The 19,195-nt window shown below is 41.3% G+C and overlaps 1 protein-coding gene across 1 annotated transcript in view; it reads left to right on the forward strand.

Moving 5' to 3' along the window:
• The first annotated feature begins 9,263 nt into the window (after positions 1-9,263).
• Positions 9,264-19,195, forward strand: part of LOC100771812 (pyroglutamylated RF-amide peptide receptor) — a 33,593-nt gene continuing 23,661 nt past the window's right edge. The window contains exon 1 of the mRNA XM_027391984.2: positions 9,264-9,603. Coding sequence (XP_027247785.1) covers positions 9,264-9,603 — 340 coding nt within the window. The remainder of the gene's footprint in view (positions 9,604-19,195) is intronic.

Consider the following 19,195-nt stretch of genomic DNA (forward strand, 5'->3'; position numbering starts at 1 on the left):
ACCGATGTTCATGAGGGATATTGGTCTGTAGTTCTCTTTTTTAGTTGTATCTTTGTGTGGCTTGGGTATCAATGTGATTGTAGCCTCGTAAAAAGAGTTTGGTAATGTCCCTTCTGCTTCTATTGTGTGGGACAATTTGAGGAGTGCTGGTATTAGCTCTTGTTTGAATTTCTGGTAGAAATCTGCAGTGAAGGCATCTGGGCCTGGGCTTTTTTTGGTTGGAAGGCTTTTGATGACTGCCTCTATTTCATTAGGGGCTATAGGTCGAGTTAAACTGCTTATCTGTTCTTGGTTTAATTTTGGTAAGTGATATCTATCCAGAAAATTGTCCGTTTCCTTTGGATATTCGAATTTTGTGGAGACAGGTTTTCAAAGTATGACCTGATGATTCTCTGGATGTCCTCAGTGTCTGTTGTTATATCCCGCTTTTCATTTCTGATTTTGTTAATTAGTGTGCTCTCTCTCTTGCTTTTGGATAGTTTGGATAGAGGTTTGTCTATCTTGCTGATCTTCTCAAAGAACTAAATCTTTTTTTCATTGATTCTTTGTAATGTTTTCCTAGCTTCTACTTTATTGATTTCAGCCTTCAATTTGAGTATTTCCTAGCATCTACTCCTCTGTGATTAGTTTGCTTCTTTTTGCTCTAAAGCTTTCAGTTGTTCTGTCAATTCTCTAATGTGACTATTATCCAGTTTCTTCATGTGGGCAGTTAATGCTATGAATGTTCCTCTTAGCACTGCTTTCAGAGTGTCCCCTAAGTTTGGGTATGTTGTGTCTACATTCTCATTAAATTCTAGGAAGTCTTTAATTTCTTTGTTTGTTTCTTCCTCAACCCAGGAATGGTGCAATTGGGTGTTATTCAATTTCCACAAATATGTAGGTTTTCTGCAATTTGTATTGCTGTTGAATTCTAACTTTAAAGCATGGTGATCTGATAAGATACAGGGGGTTATTTCATTTTTTTTGTATCTGTGGAGGTTTGCTATGTTGCCAAGTGTGTGGGTCAATTTTAGAGAAGGTTCCATGTGGCGCTGAGAAGAAGGTATATTCTTTCCTGTTTGGATGGAATTTTCTGTAGATATCTGTTAAACCATGTTGGGTCATAACTTCTGTTAGATCCTTTGTTTCTTTATTAAGTTTCTGTCTGGTGGTCCTGTATAGTGGTGAAAGCGGGGTGTTGAAGTCTCCTACTATAAGTGTATAGGGTTTTACGTGTGGTTTGAGCTTTAGTAATGTTTCTTTTACAAATATGGGTGCCTTCTTATTTGGGGCATAGATGTTCAAGATTGAGACTTCATCTTGATGGACTTTTCCTGTGATGAGTATGAAATGTCCTTCTTCATCTCTTTTGATTGATTTTAGTTTGAAGTCTAATTTTCTAGATATTATGATTGCTATGCCAGCTTGTTTCTTGGGTCCATTTGATTGGAAAATCTTTTCCCGACCCTTTACTCTGAGATAACACCTGTCTTTGAAGTTGAGGTATGTTTCTTGTATATAGCAGAATGATGGATTCTATCTTTGCATCCATTCTATTAGCCTGTATCTTTTTATAGACCATTGACATTGAGGGATATTAATGTCCATTGATTGTTGGTTCTTGTTTGTTTTGGATTTATTGTTGCTAGTGTCATTGTGTGTGGATTTTGCCCTCCTGTTTCTTTTCGTGTTTGGTAAAGTTGGTTTGTCTAATGCCTATGCTTTTGTGAGTGTAGTCATCTTTGTTGGGTTTGAGTATTCCTTCCAGAACTTTCTGTAGTGCTGGATTTGTGGATATATATTGTTTAAGTCTGGTTTTGTCATGGAATATCTTGTTTTCTCCATCTATGGTGATTGAAAGCTTTGATGGGTACAGTAATCTGGGTTGGCATCCATGCTCCCTCAGTGTTTGTAGGATATCTATCCAGGACCTTCTGGCTCTCAAAGTTTCCATTGAGAAGTTGGGTGTGATTCTGATAGATCTGCCTTTATATGTTACTTGGCCTTTTTCCTTTGTTGCTCTTAATATTTTCTCTTTATTCAGTAGGTTTGGTGTTTTGATTATTATGTGTCAAGGGGACTTCTTTTTTTATAAAGGAAAACATTTATAAAATATTATAAACAGTTATAAGACATTATAAACATCCTATAAAGGAAAACATTTAATTGTGGTGGCTTGCTTACAGTGCAGAGACTTAGTGCATTTTTGTCATGGCAGCAGGCAAGGCAGCATGCAGGCAGCCATAATGCTGTAGCTGAGAGACATTTTGATCCAAAGGTAAAAGGAAGCAGACATGGATTGAGCATTGTATGAAAGGTCAAAGCCTGCCTCTACAATGACACACTTCTTCCAACAATACCACACCTACTCCAACAAAGCCGTACGTGCTAAAAGTGCTGCTCCCTTTGGGGGGCATTTTCTTTCAAACCACCACACTAAGCCTTCAAATATATGAGGGTATCAGGGCCCTTTGTATTCAAACTACCACTATGCTATGATGTGAGCTCAGGTTCTCAGTGCTTGGGTATCAAATGTTCCTACTTATTTTTTTTATCATTTTTTATTGGAATTACAAACAAGATTGAATTACATGACAATCCCAGTTCCCTTGAGGGGACTTCTTTTTGTGGACCAGTCTGTTTGGTGTTCTGTAACCTTCTTGTACTTTCAAAGGCATATCCTTCTGTAGGTTGGGGAAGTTTTCTTCTGTAATTTTGTTGAATATGTTTTCTGTACCTTTGAGCTGTATTTCTTCACCTTCTTCTATACCTATTATTCTTAGGTTCAGCCTTTTCACGGTGTCCCATATTTCCTAGTTATTTTATGTTAGGGATTTGTTGGACTTGAGATTTTTTTTGGTAGATGACTGTATATCCTCTAGTGAGTCTTCAACAAGTGAGAGTCTCTCTTCCATCTCTTGTATACTATTGGTTATACTCACATCTTTAGTTCTTTATCATTTAACCAGACTTTCTATTTCCAGCATCCCCTCATTCTGTGTTTTCTTTATTGTTTCTATTTCAGCTTTCATGCCTTGAACTGTTTCCAGTGCTTCCTTCACTTGTTTGGTTGTTTTTTTCTTGGCTTTCTTTAGATTCTTTAAGAGATTTGTTTATTTCTTGAATAATTGGTTTGTCTTTTCCTCCATTTCATATAATTTTTGCCTGTTTTTTCTTCTATTTCTTTAAGGGATTTTCTTGTTTCCTCTTTAAAGATCTCTATCATCTTCCTAAGGTAATTTTTAAGGTCCATCTCTTCTTCATCCTCTGTGTTGGGCTTTTCAGATCTTGCTGGTGTGGAGTCCCTAGATTCTGGTGGTGTCATATTGGTCTTTCTGTTGTTGGGTGTGTTCTTATTCTGTATTCTTTCCATCTCTTCTTCCAGTGGGTGCTGGTGGGATATCTCTATCTCCTCTTGTCATCTGGTGGTGTGTGAGGGCCAAGACTTCAATGTCTGCAGCTCTGGATGGTCTTGCCTCTTCTGGTAGTCTCCTCACTCAGTAGAGGTCGGGCCAGCAGAGGGGGAAGGAAGAGTGAGGTATTTCCAGACTCAGGAGCTCCTCCCTGTCTAGGTGGGTCCACTCTATGCAGGTGCAGGCCCAGTGTGATGGGGGGGGGTGATGGGGACGTTGGGCAGGAGTAGGGCAGAAGCAGAGGTTACGCTCACCTCGGTAGTGTAAAATAATGTGTGTGAGTGTTTGTCTGCATGTGTGTATGTGCTTTGGGTGCATGCAGTGCTCTCAGAGGCCAGGCCAGGACACAAAACCCCCCAGAGTCACAAACAGGCATGAACTGCCACGTCCATGCCAGGAACTGAACCCAGTCCTCTCCAAGAGCAGCCCATGTTCTCAACCTCTGAGCCATCTCTCCAGCCTGTACAATTAGCACAGTTATCTAGTTGGCTGCACCCAGGTAATATATTTTTAGTGGAAGTTATATTGGTTTTGGGCTCTAGGAATTTAGATCTAAGACAAAGAAAGGTACTCCACGAGTGGAGTTCCTTATGAAGATTTAAAACAACACTCTGCCAGTCCAAATTCTGGAAATTTTTTTCTCTAAAATATACTGAATAATAAGATACCTTTTAATTTAATAAGATACTTTAATGAGAGCCGTAAAAAGGGGGAATCGTTCTAATCCTGATGCCCCGGTTTCAGGAAAGTAGAAGGTCTGCATGAATAGTCATAACTAAAGCATAATTGATGTCATTGGCTCAGTCATTAGGAGCTCTGGCTGTTCTTGCAGAAGACCTGACTTTGGATCCCAGCACCCACATGGTGGCTCACAGCAATTCATAGCTCCAGGTCCACGGGATCTGATGCCCTTTTACTGACCTCCTCAGGAACTGCACACACAACATGCACATACAAACATGAGACAAGACATTCATACCTGCTAAAGGAAGGAAGGAAGGAAGGAAGGAAAGAAGGAAGGAAGGAAGGAAAGAAGGAGTAAAATAAAAATGAAAGATTTAAAGCATGATTAGTGAGAGGTCACAATGTTACCCCCAATGCAGTTTGGATTGGTAGGAACTAGTATTCTCTTAGGAATGTGCTTTAAAGGTTTCATTTCATGGTCACAGTATGATAAACCAGACAATGGTGGGCAATGAGGTCCAGAAATATCTCAAGATACTTACCTGTGGGTCAGGAACATTCCAACTCTCTACAATCATAAATCTAGTCACTCATTCAGTCTTATATAATTTTTAATATCAGTGTCCTGGCTAGTTTTATGTTAATTTCACATAAGCTAGAGTCATTTGATAGGCGGGAACCTCAGTTGAGAAAATGCCTCCATAAGATCCCCATGTAGGGCATTTTTTTAGTGATCAATGTGGGAGAACCCGGCCCATGGTGGGTGATGCCATCTCTAGGCTGATGGTCCTGAGTTCTTTAAGAAAGCAGGCTGAGCAAGCCTTGGGAAGCAAGCCAGTAAGCAGCTCCCCTCCGTGGCCTCTGTATCAGCGTTTGCCTCTAGGATCCTGCCTCATTTCAGTTCCTGTCCTGACTTCCTTCGATGATGAGCAGAGATGTGGAAGTATAAGCCAAATAAAAACTTTTCTCCCAAACTTGCTTTTTTGTCACAGCGTTTCATTGCAGCCAATAAAAACCCTAAGTAAGACAACCAGGATTGTTTTTGTTATTCCTTGAAAATTTTAGCTGACATTTTTCTGGATCACTTAGGTAGGTATAGGATTGGGTTTTCAGCTATACTACTGTTCTTCCTTGATCCCAATACAAGGACCAAAGAAAGAGAAGCACGTCCTTCTACCTCCATGCTTCCTCTGTCATTTGACAGCTGGTCTTTCAGACCCAAACCTTCCATTCCAAGCAAAGAACTGAGGTCACAGATGTGAGTCATCACTCATGTAAGGGAGCAAGGTTGGGCTGTGACCATGAGGGCTTCAGCTTCCTTCAGAATTTTTTAAATAATAAAAAGATAATTCCCACATGAGACATTTGCTTTATAATAGCATATGAGTAGCTGTAGGGGCCAGATATAAATCCATTTCTATACAGTATGAGGGTGTCAGAAATAGATTTCAGAATATTAAATTTCCATGCATAAATAATATTACATTTATAGTTTCCAACTGGTATATTGTCTTGAAAGTAAATAAAATCAAGATATATGGGTCTATAGGATCCCTATTAACCAAAGAAGGGATTGGAGCAAAGTTATATGTTATTATATGTAGATATGTTAGTGTGCTTGGACAGCCATAACAAAATGCTGTTCTGGATGGGTTAGACAATAGACACTTACTTTCTCATCTGCATCTCAAGAAGGATGCCCGATTAAAGTCAGAGAGACTTATCAGGAAAGGGATTATCAAGAAGGAACATCAGTAAAAAGAAAGACCAGGAAAAAGAGCAACACATGAGTAAACACACTAGATTTTGCTTCTGCCATTCCTGGATTATCTTTAACAGTTTAAGATAAAGTTAAAACAATAATCATTATTATTCTAAGTGCAGAGGCAGTATTTAAGATAATAAATTTAGACAAGATTAAGGGGACATAAAAATAAGATGTCTATACTTGACTCAACTTGGTAAATATTGGCACCAGTGGATGGTGGTAAGTTATATACAGATATGTAACTGTATATGCCTAGAGACCTCAGTCCAAAGGGTATGTAAATAAACACACAATGTAAATAAGCTACTAAAGATAAACCAAAATGTGTTGTTACAATGTTTATATAGCTCTAAGGAAAATGGGGGAAAGAAAATATATAAATTAATACCAGAACAAAGGGAAAACAAATAATATAATGAAATCTTAACTTATCAGTAGTTACATTAAATGTAAATATATTATTAAAAGACAGAGATTCACAGGCTGGAATAAAAATAAATAAAACAATCATTACCCAAAGGTATGCTATGTATCAGAAACTCAATTTATTTATCTATCTATTTTTTGTTTTTACATCAGGACCAAAATTTCTCCTCCCTCCTCTTCTCTTTCCTCCTAGTCCCTCCCCACTTTCCCTCCTCCCCCCAAAACAAACAAACAAACAAACAATCAAACAAAAACTACCACCAATGCACTTAAAATGTATTTCTCTTATATCCACATTTGATTTTCTGAGTGTGTATACACTTTTTATTTAATAAATGCAAGCTTCATTTAAAAAAAAAAAAAGAGCCAGGCATTGGTGGCACATGCCTTTAATCCCAGCACTTGGGAGGCAGGGACAGGCATATCTCTGTGAGTTCGAGACCAGCCTGGTCTACAAAAGCTAGTTCCAGGACAGGCTCCAAAGCCACAGAGAAACCCTGTCTTGAAAAAAAAAAGAAAGAAACAAAGAAACGCACTTAAAGCTATAGCAATAATTTATGTTAGAAGTAACAGGTGGAAAGGACATGCCAGGAAAGCACTAATCAAAATAAGTCAGAACACCTTTATCATTATTTGGAGAGTGACCCTTAAATCACTCATTGACACAGAGAGGCAACACACAATGATGATTACTTTAATATGTGTCTTCATAAGGCAAAAACTATAGGGTATATGGAATAAATGCCAACTGAATTGAAAGTAGATCTCCAAGTATAGGTGAATACCCCAATATTAGTAGCAGTTTGATGGATGAATGAAAATAAAAAGACAGGTCCTCTAACTTACAGATCTAGGGACTGAAGTTGCTTCCATAGCTCACTTGGGAGACACCCTCATGGAAGGTGTTGGGGAGCATTGAGGAGGACTGTCATTTTAGGTAAGAGTGTTAAGTGAGCTCAAAGTCTTTACTGGAACAACAAGACAAGAAAAAGAAACAAAAGGGATGCAAATGAGAAGTTAGAAGTCCAAGTAGCTCTTTCTGTAGATGGCAGGATCCTTAAAAGAGTCTAACAACTTCACTAGAAAGGCCCTAATCTGATACACACCTTCAGTAAAGTAGCAGGATACAGAACAGACCTACATAAATCAGCAGCCTTTCGTGTACTAAAAAGGAACTCACAAAGAAAGAAATTAAGTGGAGAAAAACAAAACAAAAACCTCCAGGAATTGGAACCAACCTAAAGGATCATCAATAGATGGTGAATGGATAAGGAAAAATGTATTCTCTGCTGGAGAAAATACAAATACACAAATGGAGTTTTTCGGACTGTAAAGAGAAAAGAAAATGAAATTTTTAGGAAAATGATCAGAACAGGAGACCTTGCTAAACAAAATAAACCAGACTTAGAAATACTGAATGGTTCCCTCAATTCACAGGAGTGTGTGTGTTTGTGTGTGTGTGTGTGTGTGTGTGTGTGTGTGTGTGTCATTAAAGTAGAAAGCCAAGAAACAAGAGAGGCCTTCAGAGTGGGGGCGGGGAAAGAAGCTAAGGAATGCGTGTGACAGGTAGGCAGAAGAGGATCTCTTTGTGGACACGAAGAAATATGTAAGAGGGAGTGACAGATGTGAGAAGGCAATGATGGAGGGGAGTGAATTAGAAAAAAATATAAAGACATATGTTTATGAAAATGCCACAATGAAACCTATTACTTGATATGCCAAATTTAAAGTTAATCAACAAGAAAACAAAAAACAAAATAAAGAACTAGGTATAGACTGCAAAAGTCAAAGCAAAATCAATGCAATCAAAATTTAAAGTTTTATTCTGGGTGATACTGGTAAAAAACAATTAAGCAGCAAACTATAAGAAAATATTTGCAAACCACCTTCTTGGAAAGAACTTGAGTCTAGAATGTAAATGAGCCCCTGAACATATATAAAGTAAATAGCTCAGTTAGAATATGGGCAAATCTTGTGGAAACATTCACTGGAGGAGACACTAGGCTTAGGGGAGCAATACAAGAGAACTCAGTGTCACTGGGTCCTTAGAAAGTGCAAATGAGCCCACTGACATCACTACACATCTACTGGCACAGCTAGAATTTTAGCTAGACACATTGATGGGCCTGAGGAGGCAGCTGCGTGGATAAGAAAGCTTGCTCTGCCATCATGAGGGCCAGAGTCTAAAATCATAGCATCTACATAAGAAGCTGGGCACCCCACACCCATGCCGTAGTTGCAGGCATATAAGCCCTCCTTGGAATCCCAAGAGCTTTGTCAGCCTGCCTACCCAACAGAGACACCTTAGAGGACAGTGAGAGACCCTATTTCAAGTCATTAAGTCAAAGAGTGGTAGGGAAACCGGTAACTTTTGCTTTGGCCTCCTTGTACAAGCACAGTCACATGCAGGAACCACACACACACAAGCACACAGTGGGGGGGGGGGTGTTCCTGGGTCTGTATTGTAGCATATTAAGACACAATGGAGTCAAGTGAAGTGAAGGATACAAGGGACCACTCCACTATCATTGCAGCTTCCTCTTGCATAATTTTGTTTTCAATTGAGTTGGGTAGATGTGGCTAAACATATTTCTCATGAGGAGACTGGATGAGAAGTGGAGAACTCAAGTCTCCAATTTCAATCTAACATGACCAAGGGCTAAGAGGATCTGAGAGCAGGTGGATGGCAGGCTCCGCCCATCCTCACCAGCCCTAAGCGGCTCTCCAGACCTGAGGATGCAATACTGACTACCTGCTACCCGGTGTCAAGACACCGCAGAGTCAGGGGCACCGGGCTTAGACATTACCACCGGTCGGTCGCAGAACTTTTGTGAACTTCAAAACCCTCCTTGGATGAGATCTCCTGGCCCCGCCTCCTGCTCCCGCTGGCATGTTATGTCTGGGCGCCGCCTCACTCCTCCTGAGCTCTGTCCTGGCGACTGAGATTTAGCCTTGGATCAGCCAGAGCAGAAGGCCAGCAGCTCAGGCTCAGCATGCGGGCACTCAACATCACCGCGGAGCAGTTCTCCAGGCTGCTGAGTGCGCACAACCTGACTAGGGAGCAATTCATTCATCGCTATGGGCTGAGGCCGCTGGTCTACACTCCCGAGCTGCCTGAGCGCGCTAAACTGGCCTTTGCGCTGGCGGGAGCACTCATTTTTGCCCTGGCGCTCTTTGGCAACTCTCTGGTGGTCTACGTGGTGACCCGCAGCAAAGCTATGCGCACCGTCACCAACATCTTCATCTGTTCCCTGGCGCTCAGTGATCTGCTCATCGCCTTCTTCTGCATCCCCGTCACGATGCTCCAGAACATCTCCGACAAGTGGCTGGGTGGTAAGACAGTGCTCACACCTGTGCACGCGTGAACACACACACACACACACACACACACACACACACACACACACACACACACACACACACACACACACACACCACTACGTTCACACTTTCTCTGCCAAATTGAATCCTGTGTCTTTCTTGGAAATGTCTTTGTAACCTTGTAGAAAAAAAGGTGGGGTGGGAGGTTGTCTATATGGTTCAGTCCAGACATGGGTTGAAATGAGAGGAACAGTTGGGGAACCTGTGCCCCCACTTACTTCAACCATTTTCCATAATTACATAGTGAGAGTTCCTCTATCCTTTTAAATAAAATAATTTTTAAATCACCTTTAAAAACCTCTTCTCTTTTTCAGCAAAAACTATCCTGAACAAGTCCTTTGTAGAAATTGTACTAATAGAATCTTGTTGGAGAGTTGTAGAAAGCATATCCCCTGTTGACTTCTAACAGGAAGATGAGATTCCCCCTAGTTAGAAGAGGAGCAAAAACACAAAGAACCTGCTGAGTGGGGCACTGATCTTGGAACAGTACGTGGGCGCTGAAAAAAATAAGAAACTAGAGTTTCTAGTCTTGCCATAGACACACAGCAGTGTCTGTGGATTTGGTCTGCATTTGTGTGCTGTGTTCTTCCTACTGCTGTGTTGCATCTCGAGAGGTGTACTGCCTCTACCCACTTTCATAAATGTGTCCTTTCGACTATATAAAAATGCCTAGAAAGTGATTTGAAGTAAGAGAGATGGCTCATTATGCCTTGACACTACCATTTCCACCCTTTGCTGTTGTCTTTCTAATGCATGAGTAGTGTTTTTCACCCCACCATTGGCCACTGGAGATCTCCTACTTATTTCTTTGCCACTACCGTTTTCCACTAGTTTGTACTGTGTTTATTTCAGCAGGTGGGAATGCTAAGTTGTTGGCTCTCACCTCATCTATCATGTGTTTCTAAAACATCATTAACTGTTAAGCATGCAGCATTGGCTTAACAGTGATGATGTAAAAGGTCGTAAACTGGTCCACAGAACATACACTTTCTCACACTGTCTAGTGAACTTATTGTGTTTGGACATTTAATATTTACCACTAAAACTGGCTCCAACAAATTCCTGAAGGAATTCTGGATGCTCACACAGGACTTCTAGAGGAAGCATCTTAAGTTACTACTTCTAAGTGTTTAAGCACAGATTTAGAAAGCAATTACACTCCCCTTGAAAAGGAACATAAGCAATATGGGATCATTTAATAGTAGTCTAAAGACTAGATTGTCCCTTAGCTCTAATACAAGCTAAATGGGCCTAATGGGACTCCAGTTTTTCAATAGAGTATTGAGGAGTAGAGAACTTTGCATGTGGAGTAGAGCAAATTGTTAGCCCCCAGCCAGAGTGAGCTGTGGCTCCCAGGATGGGCCAGTACTTCTTCCATGCAGAGGATGCAGGGAGGAACAACCATGGTTAACCTCATGCTTCTGTTTCCTTTGCTTCCAGCTTTATGGGGGACATTTCACTTTAGCTCTAAATGCTGAAAAGGCGGTAATATGTTGCATATTTGTGTTGTAGGGTTAGTATGAGAAAGCATAAATGTGCTTTGAAAACACTGGTCCTGTTAGGCATGGTTACATACCTGTAATCTAGCACTTGGGGGGAGGTAGTAGCAGGAGGATTGCAAGTTTTTGGCAAGCCTGCGCTACATAGTGCATTTACATAGGAGAGCCTGGATCACAAAAACAAAGGAGAGAGAGAGAGAGAGAGAGAGAGAGAGAGAGAGAGAGAGAGAGAGAAATCATGCTGTGAAAGTATATGATTAATCCTATTAAGAACTGCTTAGTTGGAGGTTGCTTATATTTATACAGCACTAGATAAATAATGGTCTATAAGTTGAATATACAACAGAGAAACTACAGTTCAGATGAGAAGAAAAAGCCTGAAGAAGACCTGCAGACAGGTATGGAGAAAATTAACTTGCATGCCATAGATAGGATAATAATTGCAAAGCTGCCATGATACTTTATTAAAGGAGAGTTCACAAGAATGGAAAAGATGAAAACTAATGCATAAGTTATTTGAAAAATATACTAAAAAACTCCTATATGACAAACTATCACCTTGAGAACACAAAAGTAAATAAAGTCTGCAGTCCATTTGGGGTCTCAGGGAATGCAAGAGGCCCCAAAGCAAGCAAAGTTAAAATGTAATAGATGAAGATTCACTCTGTTGTTGAAACTGTCCCCAAAGAAGTGGTTTCTGAACAGAGAAGGATGTCTGGGAGCACTTGTAGCCCTGCAGTTTGGGAGAGAACAAATGCTGTGTTTTAAGAAGGCTGTGTAAGGCATTTCAGGAAAACTTATCAAATGGGAAATGATGGAAATACACAGAAAGCAACCAGGGAAGGAAATGTGTTGTGTAAAAGCCCAAAATATGAAGACCTGTCATAGGAGGTGGTAGAAAAAGCAAAGTATCTATGTGGGGTGCACCAGGAGGGAATGATAGCAAAAAGTAGCTGCTTCCAGGAAGGGCAGGGTGGCTGCCTGGTATTGTCACATCCTCTTCTGTTTTAACTGTTACTTCTGTCCCCCCTCTTCCAAGTGACTTCAGAGATGGATTTTATGACTTCGACATGTAACTCAAATTAAAAAGCAAAACGATCATAAATAATTCACACTTGTAGTTAGTGAGTTCTCTAACAAGCCACTCTCCCAAACATTCCAGACAGCAGTGGGCGAGCAACTGCTTTTTCTTGCAGTCCACTATGTCCCTCGAGAGGGACCAGCAGCACCTACTGAGTCAGCACCTGCATTTTAACAAGATCCCCAGGTGATGAGTAATGCAAATTAAAGTTTGGTAAGCACTGGTTCTCAGACCCACCAGCACAGAAAATCTCCCAGAGGGCTCTTAGAAATTGCCTTAGTCATCCTGGAGTCCAGTGACAGGACTCTCAGGAACTAGAGGCCACCTGGAGCTGCCAGGTGGAGCCCAAGGTCCCCCATCCTATTCGGGGCCTGCTTTAGGGATGTCGTGCTACCACTGGCTTGTAATCAGTCCTAGGAGGCACACAACAGAAATCAACAACTACAATTGATGGCCGAGAAACAAACAGCTCGATTTGTCTTTCCAGAACAGGATAGAACAAAGACATTGAGTTTCTTTACTTCTTTCCTTCTTTCCTTCTTTCTTTCTTTCTTTCTTTCTTTCTTTCTTTCTTTCTTTCTTTCTTTCTTCCTTTCTGATGTCTTAGTTACTTTTCTATTGCTGTGATAAAACACAGTGATCAAAGCAACCTATAAAAGAAAGCATTTAATTTGGCTTTTGGTTTCAGAGGGTTAGAGTTCCTGATGCTGAAGTGAAGGAAAAGTTGAGAGGTCACATGTTGAGACACAGCCACGAGGCAGAGAACATACTGGTAATCCCATAAGTCTCACCAAATCCTAAAGCCCACCCTCAGTGGCACACCTCCTACAACAGGACCACGCCTCCCAATCCTTCCCAAACAGTCCCATCAACTGGAGTCCCATCAACTGGAGATCAGGCATTCAAATATATGAGCCTACAGGGCCATTTTCATTAAAACCACCACACTTGCCTTCCTTTGGTCAGCTTTCCTTTTCTTTAACATTTTACTTTTTATTCATTTTTAGCTAGCATACAAAATAGCAGGTTTCAGATGGGTAGTGGTGTCACACTCAGAAGGCAGAGGCAAGTGGATCTCTGTGAGTTCAAGGCCAGCTTTGTCTACAGAGTGAATTCCAGGACAGGCTGCAAAGCAATACAGAGAAACCCTGTCTCCAAAAACAAAAAAAGCAAACAAACAAACAACAAAAAAAAAACAGATTTCATTTTGACATTTTTTACTCAGATATAACTTTGTAATTTGCTCATGCTCACTCCTGATATCCTTTCTCTTCTCTCCCCCTCCTTGTGCTGGACCCTTTTCTTCTCCCAAATAGTCCATGGTCTGTTTTCATGTCTCATTTTACATATATTCCACATTGGGAAAACATACAATATTTTATCTCTTTCTTCCAATTAGCCTTTCTTCTTGTTCCCATTCCCTCTCTCTAAATTCCTTCTCTCTCCTTCAGGACCCATTTTAGAGAAAATATGAAATGTATGTCTTTCTTATTTGTCTCCCTAAGTCTGGATTATTTTCTCTAATACAACCATTTTTGATCCCATCTACTTTCTTGCAAATAACAATTTTATTCTTCTCTATGACTGAATTAATCTCCATTGTATGTATGTTGCACATTTTTTTATGAACTTACCTATTGATGAACAGCTAGGTTAATTCCATATTTTAGCTGTTGTGATCAGTGTAGCATTAAACATAGATGTGTAAATGGCTCTGTGGTTTGCTGACTTTGAATCCTTCAGTTACAGACTCAAGCGTAGTTCCAGTGGATCATGTAGTCACTGTATGGTTAGTTTTTTTGAAGTTCCTGACTTCCATGGTGGTTATGTACCAGTTTGCATCCCATTAGAAATGTATGATGATCTCTCTTTCCCCACATCCCTTGCCTGGGCTGGGATGCAGAATCAAAGCACTTTCAATATGCATTTCCTGATGGTTAAGACTATTGACGTTTTATTTTTCCAGGTATTTATTAGCCATTGCTGTTTCGGCTTTTCTTTGACTCACCACTCTCTAGGAATTCTCCCAAAAGGAGGGGCAGGCATGGAGGTTCTCTCTGTAAGCAACATGCACATGTGGATTTTCTTTATACTGACACAAGTATGGAACTGTGTCACCCACAGCTTTCTGGAATGGGGCCGGGAAACTCTGTGTCTGCCCACCCTCTGATTTATTTGGCCAGTTGTCAGCACTGAATTGCCTTTCATTCTCCTCCTGCAGCCATCAAATTTAGCCCTCCTTCATTTTGCCCCTTTCTTCCTTCTCTTTTTATCTGTTCATGCTGTCTGAAGGACTCCTCTGAATTCCCTGCCTATGCTGTTTCCAGATAATTCAGAACAACTGGTCTTTCTTGGACCAGCACTGAAGATCAGTGTCCCCTTCTCAGCATCTCTTTTTCTTCACGTTCCTTTTTACATTCTCTTCCCCCAGTGGTTCTCAACTCCCTCTCACTTTGCAAAGTCTTCCCTTTCGTTGTCCATTTCTGCAGAGAGAACATTGTGGGGGCTTCATGCTTGGTGGATGACTCTGAATTTTAATCACAGTATGAAGACACAGTCTTTCACCTGACCGGAAGACTGGTCATCATAATGTGGTAACTTCTCTTAGTTTTCTATTACACCTCAGGCGTTTCCATACAGAAAAACTGATGTGAAATCTTTTCAACACACACTGTTCTCTCACATCTTGCCGTCTGCCCCAGAAGGTTTAGACCAATAGCACCATTGGTCTAAACGATGACCAATGGTACTATCATGGTACATTCATGATTGTACTAAAAATTTCCTGGATAATTTCTCTGGGGTATTGAGATGCAGTAGGTGTTGAGAAAGTTGTATCCTTGTGGAATAGCTGAATTCAGTTACATCAAGAAGAGGAAGGAAGTATGCAGCAAAAAGCTGAAGAGTACAGGGAGAATTTGTAACTACAGGGGGTTCCACAACGTCCATGCAATGATGAAGAGCCTGAGTGTGGATGTTCAGAGCCTGGTGGCTTTGAGCTGGGGTGGGGATCTAAAAGACAGTGGAGCTTGGATGACTAAAATAAAAGGAAGCTTAGGGCATAGGAGGATTAACTCTGAAGATCCAGAAGGAGGTAGAAAACCAGTTCTAATCCTATCCTCCTTTATGATTCTATAACTATACAGTAAGATGGGAGTGTTCAAAGCAGTGGCTCTCAACCTTCCTGATGTGACCCTTTAGTACAGTTCCTCAACCACACCCCCAACCACAAAATTATTTCCACTGCTACTTCATAACTGTAATTTTGCTATTGTTAGGAATCATAATGTGTTTTCCAATGGTCTTAGGCAGCCCCTGTGAAAGGGTCCTTCGACCTCAAGGTCTGGACCCACAGGTTCAGACACTAGTTTAAAGGCAGGTGCAAGCAGCAGCCTTACTAGAAAACCTCCAAGGTCTGTGCCGGTTCATCCTACGATGAGTTCAGCCGGAGGTGCTCCCAGAGAAGTACATGTTCAGTGAAGGAGGGTGAAGGAGAGTGCGAACGGGGAGGACAATCCCCAGATGCTCCCAGGTCTGTGGCCCTTCCAAAGTCTTGTGATAGACAGTGAAAAGAATGTTCTTTTTTTTTTTTGAAAAAAAAATGCTTTAATGGTGGCTGGCAAACTGACTGAAAGCAATTCCAAGAAAAAGCTCCCAAAATATCCCAAGTAATAGCAGTGTCATCAAGAGAGGAGCTCTTCTACATAAGCTCACTACTCTCAAAAAACACTTGCTCCAGTAAGAAAATGTAGAAAATTAATTTTTCAGTTGTTGATATAAGAGTTTACCCCAGGGTCCCTAGGTGAACCTTCCTTCCATCAGGCTCCCAGCTTGGAGTGCCTGTCTTCCTCATAGACATTACACCTACTTCAGCCTTCGCCTTCTTATCCCCACCAGGAGTGATGAGTCAGGAGGGCTGGAGCTAGGCTGGATGGACCCTGCAATCTATCTAAGACCCTCGGAGAAGGTCTGGGATGGGGCCATGGGTTGGGCCAGGCTCAGAAGTGTTGGGGAATTCCTTATGTCCCCGGCCATGAGTTCTGTGGAGGGATGGTATACTATGGACCTCAGGTTGGAGTGGGCCTAACGCCCACAACAATCTGGAGAGTTTCCAAGCCAGAGGCTAGGCAGGAGCTGCAGGGTAAAGCAGCTAGGATGGAGGCCTCCCCTGAGCCCAGCGCGATGAAAGCAGAACCAAGTCCTGAGAAATCCCAGGCCCTGCAGGCCCTGCAGAAAGAACTAGGGCAAATTGCCAAGCTGCTGAAGCAGAATGATCCCCTAGAGTATCCTCAGGCCGACATAGGGTTTATCCTGGCTTCTTATCGTAGGAAAGGTTCAGCCAGATGACCATTTTCCTCTTTGAGGACCTGCAGCCCAGTCAAGAATGCGCACGAGCACGTGTGTGTGCTGCTACAGAAATGGGTAGAGGATGGTGACAACAACCTTCAGAAGCAGAAACCCTGCAGCAGGCCTGTTAGAAAACGCGGAGGAGATTGAGAACGGTTGAGAGGAGCCTGGGGAACATGTCTCTGCAGTGCCCGAAGCCCACCCTGCTGCAGATCAGCATCATTGCCGAGCAGTTTGGGCCAGAAAAGGATGTGGCTCCAGTAGGGTTTTACAACCAGCGCTGAAAGGGCAAACAGTTAAGTGTTGACTGTTCCCAAAAAGAGGAATATGAGGTTGCAGCTCTCCTTTCCCTGGGCTCGCTGTGTCCTTTCCTCTGCCCCCAGGACCTCATTTTGGTGCACCAGGCTACATGAGCCCCTACTTCACACTGTACTATTCAGGCCCTTTTCCCGGGGGTGAAGCCTTTCCCTCTGTTTCTGTCACTGCTCTGGTCTCTCCAATGTGGTCAAATGTGACCGAGGATGGGGGAGAACCCAGAGCTTTGGAATTGAGTTCTTCAGTTACTGAGAAAGGATCATAAACACAAAAGATGGGCGCCAGGAGGGGAGAAGTGATGGAGGAAAGATGAAGTTCAGTGATGCCATTTATTGTGATCCCTTCATTCATCATTTTGCAGACTTGGATACAAAAGGAGGGAGAGAGGGAAAGAAGGAAAGGAGGAAGGGAGGGAGGGAGGGAAGGAAGGAGGGAGGGAGGGAGAAGAGGACTTTCGTCTGAGCAATGAGTCTGTCTTGGAACACACAGAATCACGTCTCAGGGGGGTTTAAGGAACACTTGGTCCCACACTAACAGATTCTGACTTTATAGGTTCAAGTGTAATAACTTGTTTCACATTTTCAAAAGTTCCACACATTAGGATTGTAATTTTGAGGCAAAGCTGAAAACCACTTCGTGGCACGAACGCTGACAGTACTCAGGCTTAGCTTGTTACAAAGGCTAAAATTTTAAAAAATGACTGAGGCAGTTTTAAAAAGCATAGTGTCTTACACAACCTCGATGATGCGTAATGTTTTTTTTAAAATATGAAAAGGAGTCAGAAATGTTTATGAGATGCAATGGAAGGTTGTACAAAACACAGTCGGGCAAGGACTCTGGGCAGCTGATGCTGTGACTTTATTGAGGCCCTTGGCCTTTCTGGAGTCATTCAAGATAAATTTGTAAAGAAGTAAAAAACATTTTTTTAAATGTTGGACTATGAAACATACAAGGATTATTCTCTTTTGAAAAATACAGCTCTAGCTATGAATTAGCACACTTTACAGAGGTTGCCTGTCTGTTTGCCAGAGCTTCAAGGACTGGTTTGTGTGGATGAAGGAGGAGGTGTGACTCTCAGGTTTTATCAGAACAGCATCTGTCACTCTTTTTTTATAACAAATATAACTTTGCCTATGATTTTACATAAAAGATAACAACTTACTTCACTGAGGGGATGAGAGAGAGGCGGGAGGAAGGAAACCAAAGGCTACGTCTTGTGTGCTGCTGAAACAGTTGGTGAATTCTTAGAGACTACAAACTAGTAAGTTGATAAATAGGTTAAAGGAAGTTGTTGAACTTTATTTTATTGAAAAGGTATTAATTTGTGAGAGCAGTTCAGATCAGAGGGCTTATCTTGGAACTTCAGTTTTTTAATCAATTAGTGATGAAACTATAGCAATCATGTCTGTTTCAGTAATTTTCCTTTGTCTTTTACACTTCAGAAATTTCCATATGGCCAAATTGATGTGAAATCAAGGGTGATTTCACCATGTGATAATTTAAAAATTCTGTTAATAGTAATGATGACAACTATTAACTAGTCTTTTAGGAGGAGGAAGGAGAAGTACTTTTTAAAAAGAAAAATAATCATCAGGTAGGTAGCAACATTAAGTTTGGAAGCAAACTCAGAAATAGTGTTATAGGGTCAATCTGAGTGTGCTTTCTCAAATTAGCTCCATACACATTTTGAGACAAAAACTAGTGTCTTTCTTGTTGCTACAGTTTAAGAAAAACACTAAATTGGCATAAAAAAGTAAAAGAGGAGAGTAGCAGCCACAAGATTTAATGTAGAAGATCTTCTCTATGTAGGACCACAATCAGAATAGTGACAGAAAAGGATCTATATTAAAAATTGATCTCTACCTCAGAAGATTAAAAACAGATACTTCTTGCTATCTCTGGAAAGTTCTAGAAGGGTTCCAGCCAACTGAACCCCACTCTTTCTTGTGAAATCTGATATTGTGAATGAAGCTATGGAATCCTCTGCTCAGGACTTAGTCATGCCCTACAGTGGTGATGCCTGGATTGACAGGTTGGGAGGTTATGGTCGCTCCTACTTGAATGGTTTGTGTAGAGTAGATTTGCTCAGATGATTTGGGATCAACTTCACATGATTCTCTGTTAGCCTTGCATGTTTCCAGTGAGGCCATACAGGCAAAATTTTTACTGCCACCTGAGCTGATTCTTGGCAGGATGCCTGTAGATACCTCATAAAGCAAAATGCCACTGAAAGGTTGTTTGTTATCCTTGTCTTGTGGGAGATCATTTCTCATCTATCTCCTATGTTTGGTTCCAGTTGAGC

The sequence above is a fragment of the Cricetulus griseus genome (assembly GCF_003668045.3).
Source record: "Cricetulus griseus strain 17A/GY chromosome 1 unlocalized genomic scaffold, alternate assembly CriGri-PICRH-1.0 chr1_0, whole genome shotgun sequence".
NCBI lineage: Eukaryota > Metazoa > Chordata > Mammalia > Rodentia > Cricetidae > Cricetulus > Cricetulus griseus.